This window comes from Typha latifolia, chromosome 1, assembly GCF_019914945.1.
Source record: "Typha latifolia isolate L0001 chromosome 1, TyphaL0001v2, whole genome shotgun sequence".
Classification (NCBI taxonomy): Eukaryota; Viridiplantae; Streptophyta; class Magnoliopsida; order Poales; family Typhaceae; genus Typha; species Typha latifolia.
The window spans coordinates 5,063,151-5,090,331 of NC_133086.1; the positions used below are offsets into that span (position 1 = coordinate 5,063,151).

The window sequence follows — 27,181 nt, forward strand, 5'->3', positions numbered from 1 at the left end:
TTCATACTAGCGTAAGAAAGTTTATATCAATATAAGTTATTGTAGTGTTTAGTTGTATATTAATATAGTGTGTAATAATTTTTTGATAAAAAAATTATAGCTCCCATTTGATTGAGACTTAAAAACCATTAATCTCTTTCACATCGATTAACCAAAAATATCTGAAAATAACATGTTATAGTACATGGACCACTACAAACAACAAAATAAAGCAACTAACAAAATCGAGAGGCCCAATCCCCCACAAGCACATAGTATCTTAATAACCATCAACCAACGACCATTCAAGAGTCATAGAGTGTAATAATTACACTTAAATAACTAAAATAATTTATATAATAAATGAACGCATGAGGAGAAAAAAGGGCGATTGAAATGGCAATTGATTTGAAGTGGTGTCTGATGAAAGAGAGGAGAGGGAAGTATATATTATTATATTAGTAGAAGCTGGTTATTTCCTTGTTATATATGATTATTCTTATTCCATAAAGTGAATTAAGCTTAGGAACGGCTGGCAACCACAAGAAGCTAAATTGACCAGCTTATCTTCAACCATGGTGGCATTGCAGAGATGAGAGTCCTAATCATAAATTCCCTCCTCCACACTGCAGGGTGAGATTGATTGACCCAATCACCTGTGCCTTAAAAATGAGGAGCCGACTTGCAAATATGTTAAAATTGGAGGTCTCCTGAGTAGAATTCACTGGGTTGAGGAGGAGGTGTGATTTGTAAAGAGAGCCAATCCCCATCTAGAGACAAGAACAAGAGTATAAGAGGCCTCCTGTGTTTGGGAATCTGATAGCAGGCAGGAGCAGCACCTTTGGGGTGAAAAGGTGCGTAGTTTTCCCCCATTTAATGAATCCGACCATGTCATCTTTTAGGTGAAAAGGTGCTTTCCAGGTGGGCCTTCAAACATCTGGCCGTGTCTCCGGCATCATCAGGGCCCAATCATCACAAGACATATATATATATATATATAATATATAATATGGAATCTCGCAATTTCGACTACGAAATTATTGCTCCTCCTCACCCTCACCTCCTCAACCCAAATTTGAAGTGACGTTGACTACTCTCTCTTTTTTTATTTATTTCTTCTTCTTTCAGCTAGTTAATTAGGTGTTCAAATAATAGAAACAACTTATTCAGTATTAACGAACAATCTTTTTTTCCCCAAGTAAGGAGCTTTATTCTCCAACCATCACATTGTTGAAGTTACAAGTCAAAACTTGCACAGAAATATCCTACATTATCTTTCTTTTTGCTTATCTTCTTTCTCCCAGTTTATACATATCTTTACGACTTCTTCTTCTTCTTCTTCTTCTTCTTTCCTAAAGTTAGTTGACAATACTAAAATCATACGAGTCCTAATATTTAAGAGATCTTCTCCCCCTTTTTCTTTTTAGTTTTTTGATTATTTTCTCCCTTGACATATAGAGGCCACAACTTTCACAGCATACGCAAGTTAATGTAACAGGCAGTGGCATCATACAAAGAACAGCGAAAGGACAATAAATCCCTGACGATCGATCAGAGCACTGCAGCTATCACCACATGCAAGTTGGTGAATTATATGAATCCGTATACAAAATCACAGTGTATGAGAATACGAGGCAACCAAAAGTACTTGTATCATTGTCACTCTCGACTTTTACTTCACAGCATCTAGCATTCGATGCTATCTATCTAACCATATAGTTGAGCATATATATTCTTTTTTCTCTTCTCTTCTCTTCGTTTCTTTTCTTTTCTTTTCTTTTCTTTGTGGGTATCATTTTGAGTTTGAGATATGTATTACTTTTGTTGTAGCAGTGATATATAAGGACATAACAAATGGAAGAGCATTAATTTCCATGCAAGCTAGGCACACAAAGATCTCCGTGTGAAAAGAAGACTCATCAACTTGGCCACCTCAAAATTGAGAAGTGAGCAAAAACAAAAAGGCAAGCATCTCAGAGAATTTGGACCAGTTCATGGATAAGCAAATGGTCCAGGATTTTGTGCTGGAAAGGGACCATTGCATGTAATGTTGCACAAGTAGACCCTACCAAAGAGCATCTCTCATAGTATCGTGACAAACTCTCAAGCAAGATAATTTAGGTCATAGCAAATCAACCTCTCAGAACTTAAGAAAATATTTCTTTTTTCCTTTCGGTTAAACCTCGACGTCCGTGTTTGCCTAACTTAATTATCAGGTCGGCTCGACAACGACGGCCTCGAAAAAACTATATGTCCTCCAATTTTTTCGCCCTATATTTCTTCTCGCGTATTTCAAATATTTGATCCATGAATTGACAACTAGCTAAGAGCAACTAGTATTTGAAGAAAACCCATGAGATAGTGAAGGAAGAAAACAATTAACTTGGCCTATGAAAACGTTTATTCATGAGGTCGTACTCATAGTCATGGATGACAGAAATCATAGTTTTAATAGAAAGATGGAAAAAGAAATGCTATTTTGACTTAAAAAAACGCCGACCAAGCTTTGAGACCTAATAATCTAAGTAATATCGGGATGCAACTAGACATATAAATTAATCTACATGACCTCATAGATTTTCTTCAGCAAGAAATCTCATGTAACATCTTCCTGCGGCATTCATGCATAATTTGAGGAAGATTTTGACCAAAATAGCATTCAAAGTGATGAGTCCTAAAAGGTGAATTCTATGCTCTACTCCCTATATAAATATATTTTGTATTCAGTACTCCTCTTGGAAAGAGAGATCTACTCAGCTAAGCTCCCTTCTTCCTATGTATGTCGGAAGATATGCTATGCTAGATTATTCATAAGACACAAAAAAGAAGCTCATCATTAAATGTGAAGAAGAGATCGATCGATTGATTGATTTATTTATAGAGAAAGATATAATAATCCATCAAACTAAAAGATTTTTTTTTTTTTTTTTTTTTTTACAACTTATACCAAGATGGAGAATAAATAAAGCCTTGCGTTCTTTTAATACAAAACTAAGCCTAAAGGAGATAATTAACATGCAGAGTGGAATCCAAAATAACTTAATAGTTGGAATCTATAGGTCATTTAATTGACAACTACACCCTCGTTTAGTCACTTACACTGTCACACATCTAGTAACTATTTCTTATTTTTTATTGGTTGATTTAAAAACCCTCAGTTATAATCTATTAAGAAGAAGAGAATGTACAAAGCAAATAAAGGTTACAAATTAAAGGAGGTGGAGGACCTAAAAGATAATGGAATATTTGGAAGGGAAAAATAGGATTCCCCACGCGATCTCAGCCAGGTCAAGAAGGAATGTCGCCGGAGTCAATACCACAAGGTTGAAGCTCTTCTTGCTACGCTCTCTCCATAATTTTCACCAAATTTATCGTGAGAAGTATCTGTCAAGGCTTGCAGACTGACACACGAGTCTCGGACGAGTAGTTGCTCTAAGAAGAAGGCAAAGAGAAATGACCGCAAATTCTCTTAGGTGAAGGAAAAATTTTAAAATAGGTGCTCAGCAGTCTCAATCTCATCATCCCCAGAGAGGAACCCAAAGAAGAGAGAAGAACTATTTTTTAAAAAATATTTTTTATTGTTAAATAGACTCATATTGTGCGAGCATTTAATTACATATGTCCGAAGTCCATCACTAAGAGAGAGGGGAAAAAAAAATTAAAACATCATTTACAGGGTATTTTAGGTAGTTTGGAGAGGGTGCTAAAAATATTTTGCGCTTAAATATTGTTACACTTGTGCACATCGACTGCTGCATGCCTCCACCTTTTGTATCAACTAGAGTCTAGAGAGAGAGAGAGAGAGAGAGAGAGAGAGAGAGAGAGATAAGTTTGGGGTGGGGGGAGACACGAAACGAGAAAAGGAGGTGGGAAGGGTAAGAGTTACAGGTCGAAGTGGGTCCCTTCCCTCGCCACATAACGACATACTTCTCTGTGTGACACTTCATCAAACACCATCACCGCTACCTCCTCCTCCTCTCACTCTTCTAATATCTATCTTCTTCATTCCTTTCTTTCTTCTCCCCCTCCGCCCTCATATTCGTGTAGATTTCTCTTTTGTTTCCAGGATATAGGAGAGGAACAAATAGGAACCTCTTCTGTTCTCCTTTCTTGTTATCTTTCCTCTTGGTTAATTTGTTCTCTTGTACCTCTCTCTCTCTCTCCCCATATCCGCGCCACCCCCCCCTCTTTGTCTTTGAGAGGCAGATAGATCCAGAGGGATAGAACCAAAGAAGATCTCATGCTTCTCTGTTGGTTAGTGACGCCCGCCCTTTTCTTCTGTAATTTGGACGACTTGTAGCAAAAGAACAGCTAGGAAACTACCTGTTAATTATTTTGCCATTCCCATGGCAACCACCTCCTCGTCCTCATTCCTACCGAGCTCATCCGCTACCCCGCCTACGGCCAAGAAGAAGAGGAATCTCCCCGGGAATCCAAGCAAGTGCTCTCAACCTGGTCGTGCAAAAATTAGATGAGTTAGCTTCTGTTAGTGATTTCATCAGACATTTTGTGTGCAGATCCGGACGCCGAGGTGATTGCGCTGTCACCTCGAACGCTCTTGGCGACGAATCGCTTCGTGTGCGAGGTGTGCGGGAAGGGATTCCAGCGTGAGCAGAACCTGCAGCTCCACCGGCGAGGCCACAACCTGCCGTGGAAGTTAAAGCAGAAGAACCCCAAGGACGTGGTGAGGCGGCGAGTCTATCTCTGCCCCGAGCCGAGCTGCGTCCACCACGACCCCTCTCGGGCCCTCGGGGACCTCACCGGCATCAAGAAGCACTACTGCCGCAAACACGGCGAGAAGAAGTGGAAGTGCGAGAAGTGCTCCAAGAAGTATGCAGTGCAGTCGGATTGGAAGGCGCACTCGAAGACGTGTGGCACGAGGGAGTACCGCTGCGACTGCGGCACTCTTTTCTCTAGGTACATATGTCGAACATCTTCAAGGCATATAGCTGGGAGGAGTAAACCAAAAAAAAAAAAAATTTTAAAAGAAAAGAAGAAGAAACCCATAAAAATAAAAATAAAAATAAAAATCTAGCGTTAGGGTTTAGGTTTAGGGTTACTGCTCGCATGTGAGTTGCGAATTCAAATGGAAAAGGTACTCGTCTTTCTCCTTGGGAGCAACGCCTCCTTTTGCCTGACCTTCAAATCTCCCTCTCATGTTCACGTGGTGAGTCATGGCAGATTGGCAGGGGTTTGTTCTTATGTGGGTTGGAAAGATGTGGGCAGGCAAGGACTCGTTTGGAAATGTTGCAGGTCCACCATTTCATGCGCTAAATTTGGTAAAATTTTCTAGGAGGGCCTACGGATTACTTGTTTCGGTTGAGCAACTTTGAGATGAGCGCTTATTAATTAATGGGTACCAAGAATTTATGTCTATCTCTTGGTATTTGATGATCTAAGGGAATATTGCTCATTCTTGTAGCGGGAATTAATTCTCTCTTTGCATTAATTGAATGGTGAAGTTCTATTAGGAGAAGAGCTCAATTCCTCTCTACTGCTCTACTTCCCATATTTCGTATTCCGTCCCTTAGACATTTTACCATGGGAAACATGCATGGTAATTTTCTCATGTACTACTTCATTAATATACTAATTAAGTGCATGCATTTCCCTTTCTATTCCCGTTAATAGTAGCTTCAACCATTCTAAATTTATTAAGTGTCTTTTAAGTTTTTCTTTTTGTTCGCTCAGGAGAGACAGCTTCATCACCCATAGAGCTTTCTGCGATGCCTTGGCGCAAGAAGGCGCGAGAATTCCGGCCGGCATGAGCAATGTAACCAGCCATTTATATGGGACTGGCAACATGAACTTGGGCCTTCCTCAATTGAGCTCATCAATGACTTCCTTTCAAGACCAAATCCAGCCGTCTGCTGACCTCCTCCGTCTCCGTGGCAGTGGCGTCGTCGATCATCTCATCTCCCCCGGGAACAACCCTCCCACCTTCCGCCCGCCATCCTACTATCTTGGAGGCGGATCAAGCCATGACTTCCATGAAGACCCTCGTCAGCCTCAGCATTCCTTGCTCCAAAACAAACCCTTCCATGGCTTGATGCAGCTCCCTGATCACCTCCAACCAAATACCAACAACACTTCGTCAACCTCTAATGTTTTCAACCTGGGCTTCTTCTCACACAGCAATAGCAACAGCAGCAATAATGGCAGCAATCAGAATACAAGCCATCTGCTGATCCAAGATCAATTCAACAGTAGTGATGGAAGTCATACTGAATCTACCACCAACTTCTCGGGCAATCTCATGAGTGATCCCATGGGCATGGGCATGTCTTCTCTATACAACAGCTCGGTGCGTGGCGAGTCGGGGGTGCAACAGATGTCTGCGACCGCGCTGCTTCAGAAAGCCGCGCAAATGGGCGCGACGACTAGCAGCGGGAATTCTCTGATGAGAGGATTCGGAAGCGCTTACTCTAGTGGTGGAAAGCCCATTGGGTTTAGTGGTGGTGGCGGTGGTGGAGAGAGCTCAGGAAGTCAAGTAGGAGAAGAGAGCCGATTCGAAGATCTCATGAACTCGTTTGCGAATGGGAGTAGCAGCGTGTTCTATAATGGCAGTGGGCAAGAACATGAGACTGGCTTGCACCACAGCTTGACAAGGGACTTCCTTGGAGTTGGAAGCATGGTGAGGGGTATGGGAGGAGTGGTGTCTCATAGGGAGCAACAGCAGCATCGTGGCCTCGGAATAGGCTCGTTGGACGCGGAGATGAACTTCAGGTCTTGTAGCAGATCCTTCGGCAGTGGGAACTTGCAATGAGAGCTAGACGGAAAATGATATTTAGTTGGTTGGTAATGTGCAAATCAACTGTTTAATTAGCAGCAGCGGTAGTAAGCAGTAAATTAATGCATCTTTTATTTTGGAGCTCTTTCATCGATCTTCACCACCTCTTGGTTCTTGTACTTGCATATATATGCTGTAATTTTCTTAATTTCATTTGCTGCTTCAAGTAGTCACTGCATGCATAATAGATCAAGAGGACTTGTTGCCCTCGAAATCTATCTGCTCAAAGCATATTAAAGCCTGTTATGCCTGAGACACCACAGGTACGAATGCCTAGCTAAATTAAGCATACATCTACATATATATGCTGCTATTTATGCATTTGGATCCTCTGTGATTATGCCCTGCCATGTCCTCTTATGTTTTTTTTAAAATTATTTTTAAAGCCTCTCTTTCTCTCTCTGTGTCTGTCTCTGTCTCTCTGCGGAGCAGATGGTCTGCAGCCTCGACTGCATGAACGATATGCCATCCTCTATTCATATACACAGAACGTACAAAAGACACACTACAAGTATAAACATGTCTTTCTGTGTGTGTGTGTGTGTGTATAGATAGATAGAAAGAGAGAGAGAGAGAGAGAGGAGTGCATGCATGCAAGCGCGCGTGTGATTGTAGTTGATGGATTGAGAGGGAAGAGAAAGTAATGGCTGTATTCCTACAGTGAGATCGATGGGTCGGTATTGACCAGTCAATGAATGCATCATGTGCCTGTTTACGTTCAAAGGAGTACCAAGAGATCGATGAAGTAAGACGAATATAAAAAAAACCCTTCTTTTATGGAAAGAATGTTTAACTACTCCTCTTTATAGGAGGAGAAAGAATGTTTATAATCCTTATCCTAACCTCCCGATTCCTGCTACGTGAAATCATCCTTCCTAGAAAAATTTATATTTGACTCCTCTCTCTCTCTCTCTCTCTCTCTCTCTCTCTCTCTCTCTCTCTCTCTCTTCCGCTGACGCGAAAGTACACCTCCCTCTCAGTAGACCTCACCCACCTCCTATATAGCCTACAGGCCGGCTATATCACTAACTTGAGCCGGATCGTCTCACGGCGGCGCATCTTAGTATCGGTTTGACGTGTGCTCTTGTCGGGATCTCCTTTTCCCGCTTTGTCCTCCGAATCTCGCCAGCGTGGATCGACCCTGTGTAATTTATGCTATGCTATTGCTGCGTCCTTCTTGGAGTTCTGAATGATAACCTATTCTTATTTATAGTTGTAAACTTACTTTCGGTAGGTTAGAAAGTTACTATTATTTTTTCGGAATTTTTTTATCCATTATTGAAATATAAAAATAATTATATCTAAACACTATATGAACTATTTACCTATTTTCAAATAATTTAATCGGGAGGTCGAAGAATATATTCTGATGTGTATGATTGAAAAAAGTTAGGGGCGCCAACAAACATTCACAAATCTGAAGATTGATACTATCAATGCGTAAAGATAAAATGCTAATAAATTTCAACCGTACTCATCGTGTAATAAAGTTAATTATTATCGCGCAAGTGCTCGTGCGATTCGTATACTGTTAATGATTCTTAATCTCTATTGGCCAACTGGCGGCGTTAGAATAATTAATACACGGGCTTTGTTCTTAGCTGTGGGTCTTTCTGTGTATGATGCTTTTATATACCAATGGCCAAGCTGGAATTTTTTTTTTCCTCTCTCGCAAAGTCGTCAAATAATTGTTATGTTATTTCATAATTAAAAATAAGTTTACGTACGTTGCTCCTCCGCAAATGTTATTTTTATTTTTATTTTTAATAAATTTATATGAGAGTTATATATTATTATTTTTTTAACAAAAAAATTTGGAGATTTTTTAAGTCAATTTCTTGGCCAATTTCGACTATTTAATAATTTGACACATTATTCTTGCAATAATAAGAACGATAATTAGAACTAAGTTTTCATTTATTTGTTTTGGCCAAAAATACATAATATTAGTGATCACCAAGAGTAACGATTATCTAATTAAATGCATTCGTGTTTATGCACCAATAGATGTTGAGGATAATCTGATTCAATGAGTTCGCAAAATCCGACCCAAAATTTTAAAGAGGAGGACTTACATATCACGGACACAAAAATACCGTACAAATTAAGTCTAGTATTTAATATTATTTTCGTATAACTAATTTGTCCTTCTGTAGTAATTTTGGAATAATAGATGTTTGTATTTTGAGATCCTACAACTCACTTACATGAAAAATAAAAGTAATTATTTGAATGCTTTGTCCAATCGTAACGATATGGTATTCGCTCTCTTATTCCATTTATTTATAACAAGTGAGAACACTATCTTATTCTCATATTATATTCTTTTAGTACTTGTTGCTATTTAGAACAATATTTATATGTTCTCAACAATTTTAGAATAGAACCCACGTATTTATATAAAAATATGTTAAATAATCTAGGTAGACCTCATTTAGACGGGAGAACAGGGGAAGTCCGGTGTGATGTTTCTTTTATAAAATATTACCTTACAAATATTAGAGAAAAAAAATGAAAAGTAGAGGAAAATAAAATTTAAATTTAAGCATTTAATTCTTCGTATAGTAGTATAGAGTAAAGTATAATTATTATATTTTTATCGTATTTAATTAAATCAGAAGTCAAATTTAAAGATTCTCCACTATGAATAAAATTGTAGAGAGTTAGAAAGCTTTCTAGCATAAATAATACTTATGGGATTTTAAATGATATATATATATATATATATTTTAAAATTTTATAAGTACTGTTTTAGATGTATTAGAAAACTTATTTAATCATTTACAACTATGTCTATTATGAGAATTTTAAAATTTAATATCTATAATAAAAACATATATAATGATTGCACTTTAGTCATGACCAGAGAGAAATTAAAAATATACGGCACACTTTGTAAATATTAATATATATATATATATATATATATTTCTGAGAGTATGCATGCATAGGTAGTCACGAGGATATATAACTAACTGGCTTCGTAGTGGGCCGAATTAAATATTTTTACCAATCTTTAGTTTTGTGAGTCACAACGTTAGCCCAATTAGGCCCAAATTGTTAAAATGCAATCACTCGGCAGTCGGCAGTGGTGTCTAAGTCACTAAGCACTATACATGTAATTTTTTGGCCAGCTGTCATCAGCTCATATGTATATATATGGAGCCAATGAGCCATGGAGGCGTTTGTCGCATCCTCGTTGGACCGACCGTTTGCCTTGATTCAAAAGGTACGTACGCGCACGGCGTCCTTAAACGACACGTGCGCCGCTCCACTCAACAACCAGCAAAAATTCAAACCGACCCGTTTACTCCCTTGTTAACATTTATTTCCATCGAACTTTGTTTGAAATATGCAATACTAAGATAATGTCTAATCTAAAGCTATATAAAATAGAATATTATATATATATATATATATTTAAATAAAATGTATTTGAATAAAGAGGAGTATTTTTTTTTATAATAAAGTATTGAACGACGGGCAAAACAAAGCTTTGATAAGCTTATCAAATGTTGACCCAACAGTCAAAGCATTTAATCGAAGGTTATTATTTCAACTTCTTTTTTTTTGCACATCAAAAGTTGTTTACAATGATCGGTTACAATTATTTTGTATTACGTTGCTTCAATCGTGTAACTACTAATAAGCGATGTATGATCATGTATTTGAGTAAAAAGAAAATTATATGAAAATGTTTGAACTTTTACTTCTACTATTGTCAAAAGTTTGCTATGACAGCTATATATAAATCTATGACAAAAGAACACATAATATAGAAAAGGTAAAAATCTTTAAGAGGTTGGCATAAATATTGCTCATTTTTAAGGTTAATTATATTCGATTTTTATTAGAATTTTCTAAATCTCCCCCCCTCCCCCAAAAAAAAAAAACTTTGGTATAAAATAAAATGGCTAACGACAGTGTCAAAAAATACTTAATGATATTTATATTCCTAATAGGTTAATGAGCTCATCGATTTAGCTAGCAAAATAAAATAATATTATAAAATGGCCTAAATATATTCATCAATTCTCCTTCATCATCCCTGTCTCATGTCTAACATCGTCATCGGATTAATCGGCACATTGCAAGCCTGCATCGAAGAGTCTTCAAGGAGGCATTGAGAACACTCTTCGGTGGACAAAGGGAGGAGCATGCTACTTTGAATCTGAATGCCATGAACAAGCTGAAGGGAAAGAAGCCTTGGTCACTTCCCTTCTCATTCAACCTTTCACGCCACTGGAGAAGGGCCCCAATGCATCGCCAGTCTTAGTCGCCCTTGCCCTCCTCGACTGTAGTTGCCTTTGCCCTCACTACCCGTTGGCGCTCTCACGTTCCTCGGTTACCACAAAGAAAAGCTTCTCCACAAGGTGGGCGGACGGACGGATTGGCGCTGCTGTCAAGATCTGCGATCCTGGCTAGTTAGTGCTATGTTGTCGCAAATCGGTGACAGGGAAGAGATGTTGGCGGTCGACACCGCTGGCTTCGAGGGGGAAAACTGGTGATGGTAAAGGGGTAAAAGATGATTGAAGATGATAATAATAAAAATTAAATTATATCATTATATATCCTTTTATTCTATTTTAATTAAATAGTTTTATAAGGGTTGCTAGTGCATTTAGGTCAGTTTCGAAGTTAATTACGTCTGATATGATTGCTACGTAAGTTGACTCGCTCAAATTTGTTAACAATACATTCACGGAAGTGTGACATTAAAATTTTTTAGAAAATATAGAAGATAAATTGTAACATAAAAAAATTTAGGGTAGTATTCGTAAAAATAGCTGGACATCGACCCTAAGCTATATTTTTAGCATTTGAATATAAATATTTTTAACTTAATTGTTGTTATATATGAATGCTTAGGTTTGTAGGAGACATAGTTGTACCATTTTCACTATTGGACTTCTCTGTTACTATAAAATTGGTACAAATATACAATGGCAAATGCTATTTGCCTCTCGTTGCATTTAAGTCTGGTTCCGCGTTTTAGTGCTGTTAAATGTGGATGCTGACGTGGTCTTCTTGCCGACTCCTCAAGGTCGTACGTGGACACGAGGGGAAAGGTGGGCGGCGGCGTCTTTCTGGGACCCACGCGCACGGCGCATCTGGTGGCAAATCCACGTCTACAAACTAAAATCCAGAGCCTTCTTAACTGCTTCATGGAATCCCTGCAGCTTAATTACGAATGTCACTTTGGTAGTTCTTCATGTCTTATATATGCTGCTCTCATGTTAATTTGTTTTTCTCCAAGTAATCAAAGGTATAAAAGGTGACAACTTTGAGCACAGCTTATTGACCTTTCGTTAGTTTCTCCAAGGAATTAATCTGGAACTTTGCAAGCATTTACAGATCCAATTATGTTGCTAGATATCTCTCCCAGTCAAGGCCAGCTTTCTCATTCTCTGCGGTCTGAGATCAGAAAGCTTTGCAGAGTATCAAGAAGAACCAGATGGAACTCATGCTCTACGAACACCCATTCTGTATATGCTTCTGTTGGATTTGAGCCAGAAATGAGCGCTAATCTCCCGATTCTATCAACTTTCGTATCAAGTGCTCCTGCAGCAAGAGATGTCGTAGTTTCTTCCAGGCAGAAGGTATATGAAGTCGTCCTGAAGCAGGCGGCGTTGGCGAAGGCGCAATCGAGGTCTATTGCCGCAGTCGATTTGAAGCCAGACATCAACTTACTGAAGGAAGCTTACGATCGTTGCGGCGAAGTTTGCCAGGAATATGCCAAGACCTTTTACTTAGGTGAGTTCTTCCTCTCATCTCTCCATTTTTTTATCTCTCTGACATGCAATCCTCCTGTACGTCTAACTTAGACTTTATTTATGTCTAGGAACACTTCTCATGACCCCTGAAAGAAGAAGAGCAATTTGGGCAATCTATGGTACAACCTGTACAAATGATTTATATATAGACTTCAGATTAAATCCTCTGTAAGAAAAAAAAAAAAAAAAAACTTATTCTGAATACTGTGTTCAGTATGGTGCAGAAGGACAGATGAGCTTGTGGATGGGCCTAATGCCTCTCAAATTACGCCGTTCGCCTTGGATCGTTGGGAGGAAAGGTTGAACGATTTGTTCGCCGGCCGGCCGTACGACATGCTCGATGCCGCGGTATCTGATACTGTCTCAAAGTTTCCTGTGGATATCCAGGCACCTCTCTTAACACATAGTAGCTAAATAAGTTTAACACGTCGAAAATTTTCTTCTCTACTAAATCTTTAGATTTTAACTGATGTAATGGATTCCAGCCATTCAAGGACATGATAAAAGGGATGAGGATGGACCTGGAGAGATCGAGATACAGCAACTTTGATGAGCTCTATCTCTACTGCTACTATGTCGCAGGAACAGTAGGACTGATGAGTGTGCCTGTCATGGGCATTGCGCCGGAGTCTAAGGCGACGACCGAGAGCGTCTACAGTGCGGCTCTCGCTCTGGGGATCGCGAACCAGCTCACCAACATACTCAGGGACGTCGGCGAAGAGTACGGCGGCCATTCAATCATTGTACATATATTAATTGAACTCATATGAGTGTACAAACTTGAATGCTGTATATATGATTTTCTTTTTTTCCGCAGCGCAAGTAGAGGGAGGATCTATCTGCCGCGAGATGAGCTCGCCCAGGCTGGCATTTCGGAGGAGGATGTCTTCGAAGGGAGGGTGACAGACAGATGGAGGAGCTTCATGAAGAGCCAAATTAGGAGAGCCAGGATGTTCTTCCAGGAAGCAGAGAAGGGTGTGTCTGCACTGAGCCAAGCCAGTAGATGGCCAGTAAGATTATAATTTTTCTACTTCTTTTTTAATATATTTTTTTGTTCAAAAGATCTTTATGATCAAATTTTTTTTTTATTTGATCACTTTTGTAGATATGGGCTTCTCTGCTATTGTACAGAGAGATCCTTGATGAGATAGAGAGAAATGACTACAATAACTTCACAAAGAGGGCTTGTGTTGGCAAAGCAAAGAAACTGATGGCGTTGCCTGCAGCGTATGGGAGATCATTAATCAGTCCTTCTTCTCATGAACATTTTGTAAATTTATGAACCATATAATAAGATTCCCTTTGTGGTGGCATATTTTCCGACGCTTAAATTTGTATTTTGTAAATATAAGATATTAAATTTAGTGTTGTGTACTATTGGGAGAAATTATTTTTTTTCCTCTCTTTTGTTGCCGTTATATAATGCCATATTCCAAGTCATTGAGAACGGACCAACGTAACCTATGTTCAATTACATAGCCGTTAGCTCTCGCGCTAATAATCTCAGCCCTTTCGTTGCCCTCTCCGCGCCAAAAGCCCAAGCCTTCCTCCCCCTTTCACGATTCAAATCTCGCGTACACCAAGTACTTGACTCCTTGCTCCAAAGATGCTCCTCCATGAAGCAACTCAAGCAGCTCCACGCGCAGCTCATAACCAACGCGCTTATCGGAGAGACCCTAACCGTAGCGCATCTCGTCGCTTTCTGCGCCGTCTCCGGCGCCGGCGACCTCCGCTACGGCGTCGAGGTCTTCGAGAGAATCGCTGTACCCAATAGATTCATGTGGAATAGCTTAATCAGAGGTTATTCTAATAGTAAAAACCCCAAAGAAGCCATTTTTCTTCTTCGTAAAATGATGAGCCAAGGTCTGTTGCCCAACCAATTCACTCTCCCCTTTGTTCTCAAGTCGTGTACGAGCGTGTTTGCTTTAGAAGAGGCTATAGTGGTCCATGGGATTGTATTCAAGCTTGGATTTGGATCGCAGATCTTTGTTTTGAATGCGCTACTCCATGCATACTCGTCCTGTGGGTCAATTGAGTTGGCCCGCAAGTTGTTTGTCGAAATGCATGTTAGGAATGTCGTGTCTTGGAACTCGATGATTGGTGGTTATTCTCAATTGGGTAATTGTGAAGAAGCGTTCACTCTATTTAGGAAGATGATAGATACAGGTTTATTGGCGGATGAGTTCACCCTGGTTATCCTCCTTTCCGCTTGCTCACAAGCAGGGAACCTTAAGTTGGGTAGGCTCATGCATCATCATATAGAAATGACAGCGGTTAAAGTTGATTTGATTGTGGGGAATGCTTTAGTAGATATGTATGGGAAATGTGGAGAGTTATTTACAGCTCAGACGTGTTTTGATAGGATGGATGTTAAGAATGTGGTTTCTCGGACATCCATGGTCTGTGCTTATGCAAAACATGGATATATTGAAGACGCCAGGAGATTGTTTGATCAGATGGCAGAAAGGAACATAGTCTCGTGGAATGCTATGATCTCTTGCTATGTTCAGCATGGACTTTGTCAAGAAGCCTTGGATCTTTACACCCACATGCAAGCTTCAAAAGTTGTACCAGATGAGATTACTCTGATTGCTGTTCTTTCAGCTAGTAGCCAAAATGGCAACCTGGTGATTGGAAAGAAAGTCCATGATTATGTCAATGAAAATATTGAAAATTCTAGTGTTGCACTGGTTAACTCTCTTGTTGACATGTATGCAAAATGTGGTCCTATAGAGATTGCCTTGGATCTCTTTAGTACCATTCCTAATAAGAGCACAGTGTCATGGAATGTGATAATTGGGGCCTTAGCAATGCATGGCCGAGCACTAGATGCAGTTGAATTCTTCAAATGTATGGTGTCAGATTGTTTCTTACCTGATGAAATCACTTTTGTTGGTCTGTTATCTGCATGTAGTCATGGTGGTTTAGTGGAAGCTGGGCAGTATTACTTTGAGTCTATGAGCCTTGTCTATAGAGTTCCACATGAAATTGAACACTATGCTTGTATGGTTGATCTTTTTGGGAGAGGAGGACACCTTCAAAGAGCTGTTGAGCTAATAAGTAGTATGCCAATGAAGCCCGATATTGTGATCTGGGGTGCATTACTTGGGGCGTGCAGGATTCATGGCAATGTAATGATTGGGAATCAAGTCATAAAACAACTACTCGAATTGGAACCGAGCCATGGAGGACTTCATGTTTTAATTTCAAACATATATTGTGAAACCCAGAGGTGGGAAGGCATGAAGATGCTTAGGAAACTCATGAGAAAGAGTAAAATAAAAAAGGATACAGGTACTAGTTCAATAGAAATAAATGAAATCATCCATGAGTTTGTGGTGGAAGACATGAGACATGAAAGCTCAAATAATATATACATCCTTCTTACTCAATTAACAGATCATATGATGTATGTGGAGCAGCTATCTATTCCATCTGTAGCATTTTTCGATATAGAAGAGTGATTGGAAAAATTATCATGACGGCACTCGTGTTTCTCATATACACCTGTATTTGTTCTCACACAATGCATTGAAGAGGATATCAAGCTTACAGTATGCAATATCAAGCGGCCAGAAATTCATTTAGCATTGATGAAGTTGAAGTCTTATCAGGATTTGCTGGCTTCTTTTTCTGCCTTTTGATTGAACAGTTCTAAATTGATATCATCAGTGGGAAATATTACTGTCAGTACTGAATGCTGCAGATAGTCCGAATTCATCTCATCCATGACAACCAAGTTAGAATACATTATCTGGATTTTATTCGTCTGGCTTCACCACCTGCAGTAAACCATACTTAGATCAGATGATAGAAAGAAAATATTATCTGTTACAAGGATGTTACACTAGGAACATTTGGATTTATTGAAACTTGGAATAAAAGGTGATGTAAAGAGTTTGGGCTGGGTTGGTTTGAATAAAGACCATGGATCCAAGTAGCGCATGATGCATCCTCAAATATTGATGAACTGTTATCTTTTCAAGCCACTTCATCGCAGATTTATGTATAAATTATATGCAACGATTTCATTGGTAAGACTTGTTTACAAATTGAATCAAGATCGCTGCTCTGTTATTCTCTCTCTGCTATATTCTGCGGAAATCTAACATGGTAATGTCTGCAGAAGTAATAACCGGATTGATATGGACGGTAGGAAGGCCAAGAAGCAACTAGGTAACTCCTTCCATAAAACTTAGAAAAGCCCAGCTCATTGGTACAAGTTTACTAGTTTATTTATTTATTAGGATTATTCATTAGCACATAAAGAGCAAACATTTTCTAGATTTAGAGGCGTCTAAGCCCTATCAACCTTCTAACCAATATTATAAAGGTTGAGTCAATCCTATGACATCCTTGATCATGGGAAAGGGTGTTGCCAACTTTACCAGAGTTGATTGGTGACCTCACTAATTTATATTGTCTATTTCAATGCGCAAGAAGAGCAAAGTTTGAATCGATTCTATGTGCTCTTTGTTATAGAAACTTGCAAAATCATGTGCGCTAGGTATATGTTCTAGGTGCAGAAAATTTCTGCATCTCGATCTGCTGAGGATCCACTCTCATGGACGTTATATTAGCTTTTGGAACGATGAATGTTTAACAATTATTGTAGAAAGAAATATATTTAATGGTTTGGTGGCTAGGCTTAATGACTCGACTCATCTTAACTCATTTTTTATAATTAAGTAGCGTTTACTTATAGAGTTTGGAGTCTAAATTAGGTGACATAATATATTGACTAAAGCTTAATAAATTTAAGTATCTATGTATCTAAATGATTGATTTTTTATTAGCCCATGTATTACTTCCCGGCTCTCGAATAATTGAAAAAAAACTGACTGGCCCAAGATATATCCATTAGTGAGATCTTAACTCATTATTATTAATAATACAAAATTCCACCTCTCCAGTGAACTTGAGACCATCCGGCTACTCCACCTTTTAACGGTTGATCTTCGTGGAATATGTTATCCTCTCTCTCTCTCTCTCTCTCTCTCTCTCTCTCTCTCTCTCCAATGGCCTCAAGCTCGCGCCTCTTCTCTTCTCCTTATCCTATTCCTCTATCTTCTCGATTCACTTCCCTTCGGCTCCTCCCTCTAATCCAATTCCCTCCCTTTCCTCCTCTTCCCTCTCGTTTCGGTTCTCCTCTTCGAGGCGCCTCACTGCGCATTTACGCCAAGGCCGAAGTTGGCGGTGCCTCGGGAGTTGATCCCAAGGCTGGGGTGGCTGTGTACAAGCCCAAGTCGTATGAAGTGCTTGTCTCGGATGCGGCCAGGTCGCTCGTCTACGCTCTCGAGGGCGGGAAGACCCGCCTCGAGATCGACTTCCCGTGAGTCCTACTACCCAACCATTTCTGTATTTCTTTTCCCAAGGTAATTTCGAGAAAAAATTGATAATTTTTTGGGGGCTTTTAACATATTAGCTCTTACATTTTATCTTATTAGGAAAAGCTTCCTCTTTTCGATATGTTTGGGTCCCTTCTTTTAAACTATTATTGTGCAACAACCAATTCATAACGAATTTTCGTGTTTATATCTATTATTTTTCGAATGCCGTTATCCTCTCTCTCTCTTTCTCTCTCTCTCTCTCTCTCCTTCTTTTCCATTTTTACTAAACAAAGAACACCTAAAGAGCATTTTAGTCAGAGAGGTGAATGTGTTACCAACATTATTTATGAATAAACATAGATTGTATAGATGTACCTGAAAAAGAAGTCGATTTGTAAATATGTTCGAAAGGAGGAGGTTTCTTTTGTAAGAGTAAAATGTTGGTTGTCATATGCCAGGAAAAAGAAAGTACTTTCTTGTTGCTCATTTTCTCTCAACAGCTTTTTCATATTACTTGGTGCAGATTTTGCTTTATGGAAGTGATTATTTTATATTATGTTTCCTCTGATGCTTAGAAAGACTCATTGTTTTGATGACTGATCTAGATTTTATGTGTCTCCTAATGTTGGATAATTGTTTTTTAGTGCACCTTTTTTTGTGTTCCATATTCTGTTTCTTTTCTGACAAATTTTTTTTTTTTTTTTGTATTAACTTTTGTTTGGTTCTATGAGCAGGCCTCTGCCGAGCAACGTTTCTACATACAAGGTACCTATAATCCGTGATACTTGACATTATGCCTATGTAGCACTTAGTGTGACATCACTTTGTTTGTTGAAAACCTGATGCTTGATGTGTTGGGAAGGTTAGAATGCAAATAATATTGTTGCAATGGAGAAATTAAAATTTAAAGATTGCGGAATTGGTAAGAGTAAAGTGAGGGATCCATATGTTGAATGAGATAGGTAGGACTTAAGTAATTGGAAGCAATCACTTTGAGGAATAAAAGTTCCATGGTGGCCATTGTATCGATTGTTGTGGGGAGTACTTGGATAGGCTCCATCTAAGCCTTATCAACTCAATCACGACAGCCAAGCCACTTCCTAATGAAAAGAGTTGTACTTCAAGATAATAAATTGTTTAGAGAATAATAAGTTAATAACTGAAAGGTGGAGATGCATGGCACTCCTCTGAGCCATTCCCATTACTTCCTCTTATGGGAACGACTTATTAAATTCAAATGTTCCTAAAGACTAGACCTTGTTCACTATCATGAATAATTCCACACAAGACTAAAGGAGATGTTTAAGCAAGTCAGACCACAACTTTTAGAAATTCTTCTGTTATGTTCTTGGCTTCTTGCTTTATCATAATATAAAAGATTGTTTTAAGAGTTTAAATTTTTTCATACTGTATTTGAATCAAGAGGCAAAATTTCAGATTTGACTGATTTTATGTCCAAGCAAACAAATCTCAAATGTGTTCTTATCTCTTTTCTTATGAAGGGATCTTCAGACGAGTTTATTGATGCCAACATCCAACTTGCCCTTGCTGTTGTACGGAAACTTCAGGAGATGAAAGGAACCAGGTCTTGCATTGTAAGTTGGAAGTTTCTTAATTGTCATATATCTTCAAGTTATTATCATAGTTTTACTAAATTTTCATCTCAAGGGTAAAATTCCATGAGCTTCCATTCAAGTCATGGTTAGTTAGGGCCTCATTATGAAATTGGACCATTCCAAGATTGACCAACTTATTTGTGTTTCTCTTGTGTTTGTGAGCCAAAAAATAAAAGAATTTTTTTGTGCGAGCTCGACTGTTTCATATTCTCCATGATATGAAACTTTCTTTCATATTCCCAGACTACTTGTAAAAGTTTTGGTAGAAGTTTTTTTACATATTCAGAGCTTATCATTGGTCACATTTGCAACTACTCAGAAGCTTAAGTTAATCTTCTGTTCCACGACTTCAATGGATTTGTCCAATGTTGGAAGAGGACAACATTTAGAGTTGTAAGTCATAAAAATAGGTCAATAGCCCTGATTATGTTCCAGATATTGCCAATGTAATAATTGTCTTGATAATTTGCTCGTGGCTACATTGGTGACTTTCCTGTAACATGATCTTGATTTAAAATTTTAAATACAGGTGTTTCCTGATCAGCCGGAAAAGCGCAGAGCTTCTCAGTTATTCCGAGCAGCTTTTGATACAGTATGCTTATTCTTGGAATTACTAGATAAAGCTTATGTATAGTTGTTAAATTCTATTTTTCCTTTAAAAAAAGTTCTTTCTTCTTATTAAGAAGCTGATGTCTTCTTGTGCCTTTTTTCTTCTAGCAATATTCAAATTGAGGTTCTGTCTTTAATATATTCATTTCTAATTACAGATCAGTGGTATAACTCTTGGTTCCTTGGATGATGTACCCTCTGGGCCTGTCAACACCTTCTTCAAGTCTGTAAGAAACACACTGGATTTCGATTTTGCAGATGAGAATGACGGTTAGATTATAACTTGCAAAAAGAACATATTTTCCTCTTCACATCTGCATAAATACATAAGAAACATAATTTGGCAAGCGATAATTTACAAATGCTAAAATTATGAGCTAAATGCAAAAAAATACCTGGTTTGCCTCTCCCCTTTAGCACATGCTAATTCTATGAGCAAAAAATATTGTAGGGTTATCTCTTGGAGAGTGATGTGTCTGACATCAGAAAATCTTGCCTTTAATATGTTTGCTGACTAAATTTAATCAAAACAGTTCTCCTTTTCTGGAGTAGGTTCTTCTAGAAATTTCTGGAAGTCAATTAGAGTAGTTGTGTTTGATTCAAAATTTTGTGAAGTTGAGCAGATGGATAATTTATATGCAACTGCATAGAGATATAAAGGGTGACAGTTATTAACTTTTATACTATATTAATCTTATTTGTATTTACACCAAAAAACATCTAGAAAGCAATTAACAAATCAAGATGAGATATATGACTTCATTCATTCATCGTAATTTAATGTCTTTGTTTTCTGAAATTGACCTCATTATACAATTATACCACATACTTATTCAGTTACTTCTGTAGACTACAGGCTGATGCTTCTTACTGTGAAAGATAAAGTAGCTTAGATGACAAAAAGTCAACTACCAGAATTTGCAATCACTTTGACTTCAGTTATCATGATTCATGCTGCACATTCATGTCATATTTTTTGAGTTAACTATATATAATTGAATGCAGATCGATGGAAGTCTGACGAGCCACCATCACTCTATGTCTTCATCAATTGTAGCACACGTGAGCTTTCTGCCATAGAGAAGTATGTGGTAGGTTGTCTAGAATTTATGTGTTGCGTTAGTTATTTATCTCTGTGGGAGTTTATTAAGTATGATAACTAAATAAGCCTCTACACTGGTCTTTTTTTACTTTATTTACTTTTGGCCATAGTATATGTCACCTTACATGCATTTCTATATATGACTCTTGCGAAGTGTTCTTTGTATTGTATGGATCTTTGAGATGTTTATAGATAAATTACTGGCCAATCATAGTGCAGATGGAGTCTAAAAGAACCCTTTTTCATAATTTTATTATGTGTAAAGAGGTCGTCCAAGATCCTCTTGATTAGCTGAAACCTCGAATCCAACTTGTGGGATAATTAAATCTTTTTATTGGGATGACTAATTGTGGTTTTGCTCACTGCTTTATCTTGCAACCTTTTTTCCATTTATTGATAAAAAAATTCTTGGTCCATATATTTTTCAGGAAAAATTTGCTGCATCTGTCCCATCTCTTCTTTTCAATCTTGAACTAGATACATTGCGGTATGCCTGATCTATGCTTCTTCACAGCAAGTAGTTTATTTTGTTTTATGCATTCGATATCATCTAATATGGGCTTCGAGTATTGCAGTTCTGACTTGGGCCTTTTGGGATTTCCCACCAAAGATTTGCATTATCGTTTTCTTTCTCAGTTTGTTCCTGTCTTCTATATTCGAACAAGAGAGTATTCAAAGGTATCAACGGTTTTCTTAGCCATTTATCTTTTTTTAAATTCTAATAACGTATTCGATTTTTTTGACACTGAAGACAGTTCCAGTTGCACCTTTTATAGTGAACTACAATGGTGCTCTATTCCGTCAATATCCAGGTATGAATTGATATGATTAGTTAGCATTGATACAATACAATAATTAGTGAAGAATCTTCTCATTTTGGGGTTTTTCACTTTGACCACTTTCAAAGAATAATTCCGGTACATACTTTGAGAGTAGTAGATATAAATATATCATGTCACGGCCCAAAATAGAAATCATGACCGACCATGCATCTCAATATGTTTGAGATGCACGAAGCCTTATTAATACTCTCTACGTGTACGATGGCAAAATAAATAAATAAATAAGAATGTGCTATATTAAATTTTATAACTAATTGCAATAAAAATATAAAACAATATTAATGTTTTTGAGTCTCTAAACTAAATAAATAAAATGTCTAATCTAAAGCATAAAATCAAAAGAGCGGAAAGGTAAATAGGTGAATCCTAAGTGGAGGTGGAGTCCGGGTACATCTCGCTCAGTCGCCCCGCTGACTATTACCTGAAATAAATAAAAAAATACAAAAAAAACAAAAGAATCCGTGAGCCAACAACTATAGCTCAGTGAGTGGAATCCACTCAAAAACCAAATAAATTTTAATTCATATTAATGCTGAATAAATTAAACTAAAAGCAACAATATCCATCACAATATGCAATAGGCATGCTCTCTGAATAATAACAATGATAACAATAGAGAGAGATGTTACTACTTGTAACCTTGCACGTTTTCAACATATTAACATCTTTTGATATTTATACTGTCATATATCTCAATGAGTCTAAACCCTGTGGATCCACATCAACTAGAAGTCATCTCGAGGTGATGCCCGGGACTTTTCTTCATAGCTGATCCGGTTAGGGTCATCAGAGGGTATCACCCTGTGATCAACACACTTTGTCTTTTCCTCTAACCGTTGAGAGAAGTTAGAGTCACCTAGGAAATTTTCTCATTCATCCTAGGACTGTTCTCTAACCCCGCCAGAGTCACCTAAGAAAGTCACCGCAGTGATCTAATTTATGACTTTCCCCTGGACTTCCAGATAGACTGGAGTCACCACGGAAAATTGCATTATTTTTAGATGTACCCATTGGATTATTTTTAAATATCCTAAAAATAATATTAAAAATAATATAAATGCATGCCAGCAATGCGAAGCATGCCGATGGTGGCACGTGCCACTGGCATTGTCACGACCCAAAATAGGGATCATGACCGGCCATGCATCTCAATATGCTTGAGATGCATGAAGCCTTATTAATACTCTCTACGTGTATGATGGCAAAATAAATAAATAAAATGAGAATGTGCTTTATTAAATTTTATAACTAATTGCAATAAAGATAAAACAATGTTAATGTTTTTCAGTCTCTAAACTAAATGAATAAAACTTCTAATCTAAAGCATAAAATATAAAAGGGCGGAAAGGTAAATAAGTAAATCCTAAGTGGAGGTGGAGTCCGGGTACATCTCGCTCGGTCGCCCCGCTGACTATTACCTGAAATAGATAAACAAATACAAAAAAAATAAGAGAACCCATGAGCCAACAACTATAGCTCAATGCGTGGAATCCAGTAGAAAACCAAATAAATTTTAAATCATATTAATGCTGAATAAATTAAACTAAAAGCAATAATATCCATAACAATATGCAATAGACATGCTCTCTAAATAATAACAATGATAACAATAGAGAGATGTCACAACTTGTAACCTTGCACGTTTTCAACATATTAACATCTTTTGATATTTATACTGTCATATGTCTCAATGGGTCTAAACCCTGTGGATCTACATCAACTAGAAGTCACCTTGAGATGATGCTTGAGACTTTTCTTCATAGCTGATCCGGTTAGGGTCATCAGATGGTATCACCCTGTGATCAACACACTCTGTCTTTTCCTCTAACCGTTGAGAGAAGTTAGAGTCACCTAGAAAATTTTCTCATTCATCCTAGGACTGTTCCTTAATCCCGCCAGAGTCACCTAAAAAAGTCACCGCAGTGATCTAATTTATGACTTTCCCCTGGACTTCCAGATAGACTAGAGTCACCACGGAAAATTGCAAACGATTTATACCAGGACTGTTCTCTAAGTCGTATCAATACTAGTCTCATTTTTCTTTTCACAAATTTCAATATTTGCACGAAGTATGGTGATGCACTAAATATAATAATTAAATGCATACAAAAAATATAACAATTAAAATTTTTGCACGTACGGATAAAATAAATAAATTTACACACAGAAATTTCAACAATTAAATTTTTACATGTAACGGTGAAATAAATAATTTGCACACAGAGAATTTACATGGTCTGACAAAGATACGAAATATAATAAATAAATATGTGAGTGAACCCACTCACCTGAGTCTAGGCAAGACAACCGAAATCTCAAATCTCTAGCTCACGTACTAAAAATCACCATCTTAAATAATAAATAATAATCAAAATTTTAATTTGAGTAATAACAGTAATTTTAAAATTTAAAAACCAAAAGAACTAAAAAATGGGTTTAAATTTACCCATTGGATTGGGCTGGGCTACTGTTAGCCCGGCCCATTCCAAAATGAGGTTAATCGGGCCTTGGCCCAACCAAAAGAAAATGGATTGGGCTGCAGGTTAGCTGCAGCCCATCCAATTTAAATTGGTTCGGGTCGGGTTCCTTGGATTCAGATCCAACCCGACCCGAATCCAATCACTTAATAGGAGAAAGCCAGACTCGGGTTGCCCGAGTCTGTCTTCTCCAACCTGAAGAGAGAGAGAGAGAGAGAGAGAGAGAGAGAGAGAGAGAGAGAGAGAGAGAGAGAGAGAGAGAGAGAAAGAAAGGAAAAGAGAGAGAAAGGCGCCGGCGACCACCGCGGCGACGGTTCGCCAGCCGCACCCTCAGCTCCCCAACACCCATGCGGTGCCGCCATCGCCGCGAGGTGGGGGAAAAACTGCATACAGCGGTCGATCCCATGGCCGACGGCGACCGGAGCCACGAGGCTCCAACGGTGAATGCCCACGACACGAGGCCAACGGCAAGAAGCTTCCAGACAGAGCGGCTACGTCTCGAAGCCGCTGGTCGGCCAGATTTGCCGGTGGAGCTGAAACCCCAAATTAAGTATTTTCAATTTACCCTATTAAACTTGAATTAAATTTTATGGATGGGAGAGGGTTTACCAACGAGTCGCGTGGTGGTCTCCGATGGCTCCGGCGGCGCTCCGGCGGGCCAATCCCACAGCGACGACTCTGACGGTGAGGAAGAAGCAAAAGAAGGGTGGAAGAAGAGAGAGAAGAGGACTGAGATGGTTAAGCAGAGAGAGAGAGAAGAGATTAGGGTTTTAATTTATAGATTAGAAGATGATCAAATCTAATCTAATTCGGATTAGATGAAATCCACCCTTATCTGCGCTTCGTCGTGTGCCGGAGAGGGAGAGGGGAGGGGCTACACGTGCAGAGCACATGCACCCTCCTCTCTCAACCCCAATATTTTTTTTTTTTTTGATTCTGACATATCATATTTTGATAGATCCTCGGAAATATAAAATCTTTTTTAGTTTGCAAGGCGTAGCCTTAAAAGTTAAAACTAAGCTCGTTGGTCTGCCTCACAGCTGTAAGTTCTTTTAGTTCTGTTAACTGTTTTAAATAAAGAAGTTAACATTGAAATAGAAGAACATGTTCAGATTGCAACTACACAAGAAACAATTTTTTTGACTAGACTGCATTTTGGTAGAAGCAGCATGAACTTGCATATCTACTCAAGTTTGTTGTTGTTCAGGTCCCTGGCAAGTCATGCTTAAACAAGCTGATGGTTCATATGCTTGTGTTGCAGAGAGTGCAACTCGGTTCACTTTGGGAGAAGTAATATTCTAGGTTATTTCATGTACGGCACTTTGTACTTTCCTTGTGTATTGATCGGTAATTATGTTTGATCTCCATGTGTTAGACTAAAGAAGAACTTTTGAGGGTCCTTGGGCTGCAAGAGGAACAAGGGAGCTCACTTGAATTCCTCAGAAGGGGATACAAGGTTTGAAGCATCTCAATAATCTGCTGGTGTAAAAATTATCGGTATCAAGTGCAGCGTTCCACTGCTTATCATATCACCAAGTTAACTTAGCATACTGAATTTGCCACCAACCATTAGAAACTATTCCGGCATCATTGATTTCATATATCATCATATTTGCACCATTTATTTCAGCTTTCTCATGTTTTCCTGCCAGTATATACTGAATAGTAACCTCTGAGTACATGATATTTACCTATCCTATATATCTAGAGATAGTTATATTTCTTGTCAGACAAGACATTCCACATGTATCATCACTGGAGATCCAAACATTCATCTACTGTATTTCTCATTTGAGCATCAATTGATCATCTGGCTTGTTGTGATTCTCGGTGTGACCACTGCTATCTAGTATCTCCTTATTACTTTTACTCATCAATTCTCAAAATATGTTTACTCATCAATGCAGAATGCTACTTGGTGGGAAGAGGATGTTGATTTGGAGGTATCTTCTGCTTGGCGGAGTTGAGCAGCAATAAGTTGTGAAGTCGCGATGCACTACACTTAATAATAGCTGATTGGCCTAAGAAGAGACTCCATGGCTTATTGGCATTTTGTAACATACCCTACAGTGGTTGGTTCCATTTACATCTTTCACAAGATGGGAGAACGAAGCATGTACAGCTTCAATTACCACCGGGGGGGAACCATAGAATGAGTTTTTTTTTTCCCTTCTATTTTGTTGCAGTCTCTGAAACTTGAATGATGTGCAATGACCATGTAAAGTTCAGTGAAAATGCATTTCAATTTTGTACATTGGTGTCGGTCTTTTGGTGTAAAGATGGTACTGAACTGAATGATGAGAAGAGAAATGAAGAACAGCTAATCCAAACATGAAGTTAATTTTTTAAAGCCATCTAACACCCTGTTTGGAATCACCAAATCAGTGAAATTTAATCAATTTAAAATTCTATTTTCACCAAATTTGTAGTTTGGAACCAGTAAATCATGAGGTTCCATCGATTTTAGTTATTATATAATGAAATCTAATGATTTTAGGTTGGATTTAGATGGAATTCATTTGCCACCTAAGTTAACTTTTTCAAATCGCAAAATTAGCCTTTAATATGTTACATTATTATTGAAACTCATGAACATAATGAAATGAAATCGTACGTTATTCCATAGAACAGGATAAGATGAATTTCATTTCAATATCAAAAT

General features: G+C 38.2%; 4 protein-coding genes across 9 annotated transcripts; all 4 read left to right on the forward strand.

The window, feature by feature from the left end:
* The first annotated feature begins 3,730 nt into the window (after positions 1 to 3,730).
* On the forward strand, positions 3,731 to 7,090 carry LOC140793011 (protein indeterminate-domain 5, chloroplastic-like). Its single transcript, XM_073144323.1, has 3 exons — positions 3,731 to 4,416; positions 4,497 to 4,896; positions 5,671 to 7,090. The coding sequence occupies exons 1-3, from the start codon at positions 4,326 to 4,328 to the stop codon at positions 6,743 to 6,745; spliced, it is 1,566 nt and encodes a 521-aa protein (XP_073000424.1). The 5' UTR covers positions 3,731 to 4,325; the 3' UTR covers positions 6,746 to 7,090.
* A 4,853-nt stretch (positions 7,091 to 11,943) lies between these two features.
* On the forward strand, positions 11,944 to 13,930 carry LOC140793019 (phytoene synthase 2, chloroplastic-like). Of its 3 annotated transcripts, none has more exons than XM_073144337.1 (7): positions 11,944 to 12,044; positions 12,125 to 12,523; positions 12,612 to 12,662; positions 12,758 to 12,930; positions 13,029 to 13,264; positions 13,361 to 13,553; positions 13,649 to 13,930. In XM_073144337.1, the coding sequence occupies exons 2-7, from the start codon at positions 12,133 to 12,135 to the stop codon at positions 13,823 to 13,825; spliced, it is 1,221 nt and encodes a 406-aa protein (XP_073000438.1). In that variant the 5' UTR covers positions 11,944 to 12,044; positions 12,125 to 12,132; the 3' UTR covers positions 13,826 to 13,930. The 3 variants fall into 3 exon arrangements, with proteins under 3 accessions (XP_073000438.1, XP_073000453.1, XP_073000445.1); XM_073144344.1 differs by having other exon boundaries at positions 11,957 to 12,035; XM_073144352.1 differs by having other exon boundaries at positions 11,944 to 12,523; positions 12,758 to 12,891.
* A 74-nt stretch (positions 13,931 to 14,004) lies between these two features.
* LOC140793031 (pentatricopeptide repeat-containing protein At2g22410, mitochondrial-like) lies at positions 14,005 to 16,824 on the forward strand. The gene is made up of 2 exons (XM_073144365.1): positions 14,005 to 16,577; positions 16,670 to 16,824. The coding sequence occupies exon 1, from the start codon at positions 14,007 to 14,009 to the stop codon at positions 16,005 to 16,007; it is 2,001 nt and encodes a 666-aa protein (XP_073000466.1). The 5' UTR covers positions 14,005 to 14,006; the 3' UTR covers positions 16,008 to 16,577; positions 16,670 to 16,824.
* A 672-nt stretch (positions 16,825 to 17,496) lies between these two features.
* LOC140798329 (protein LPA3) lies at positions 17,497 to 26,771 on the forward strand. Of its 4 annotated transcripts, XM_073152153.1 has the most exons (12): positions 17,502 to 17,875; positions 18,608 to 18,638; positions 19,376 to 19,468; positions 20,019 to 20,081; positions 20,257 to 20,368; positions 21,104 to 21,189; positions 21,629 to 21,687; positions 21,776 to 21,878; positions 21,952 to 22,012; positions 25,727 to 25,809; positions 25,895 to 25,975; positions 26,427 to 26,771. In XM_073152153.1, the coding sequence occupies exons 1-12, from the start codon at positions 17,511 to 17,513 to the stop codon at positions 26,484 to 26,486; spliced, it is 1,197 nt and encodes a 398-aa protein (XP_073008254.1). In that variant the 5' UTR covers positions 17,502 to 17,510; the 3' UTR covers positions 26,487 to 26,771. The 4 variants fall into 4 exon arrangements, with proteins under 4 accessions (XP_073008263.1, XP_073008270.1, XP_073008278.1 ...); XM_073152169.1 differs by lacking the exon at positions 25,895 to 25,975 and having other exon boundaries at positions 17,499 to 17,875; positions 25,727 to 25,831; XM_073152177.1 differs by lacking the exons at positions 25,727 to 25,809; positions 25,895 to 25,975 and having other exon boundaries at positions 17,500 to 17,875.
* Positions 26,772 to 27,181: the final 410 nt, after the last annotated feature.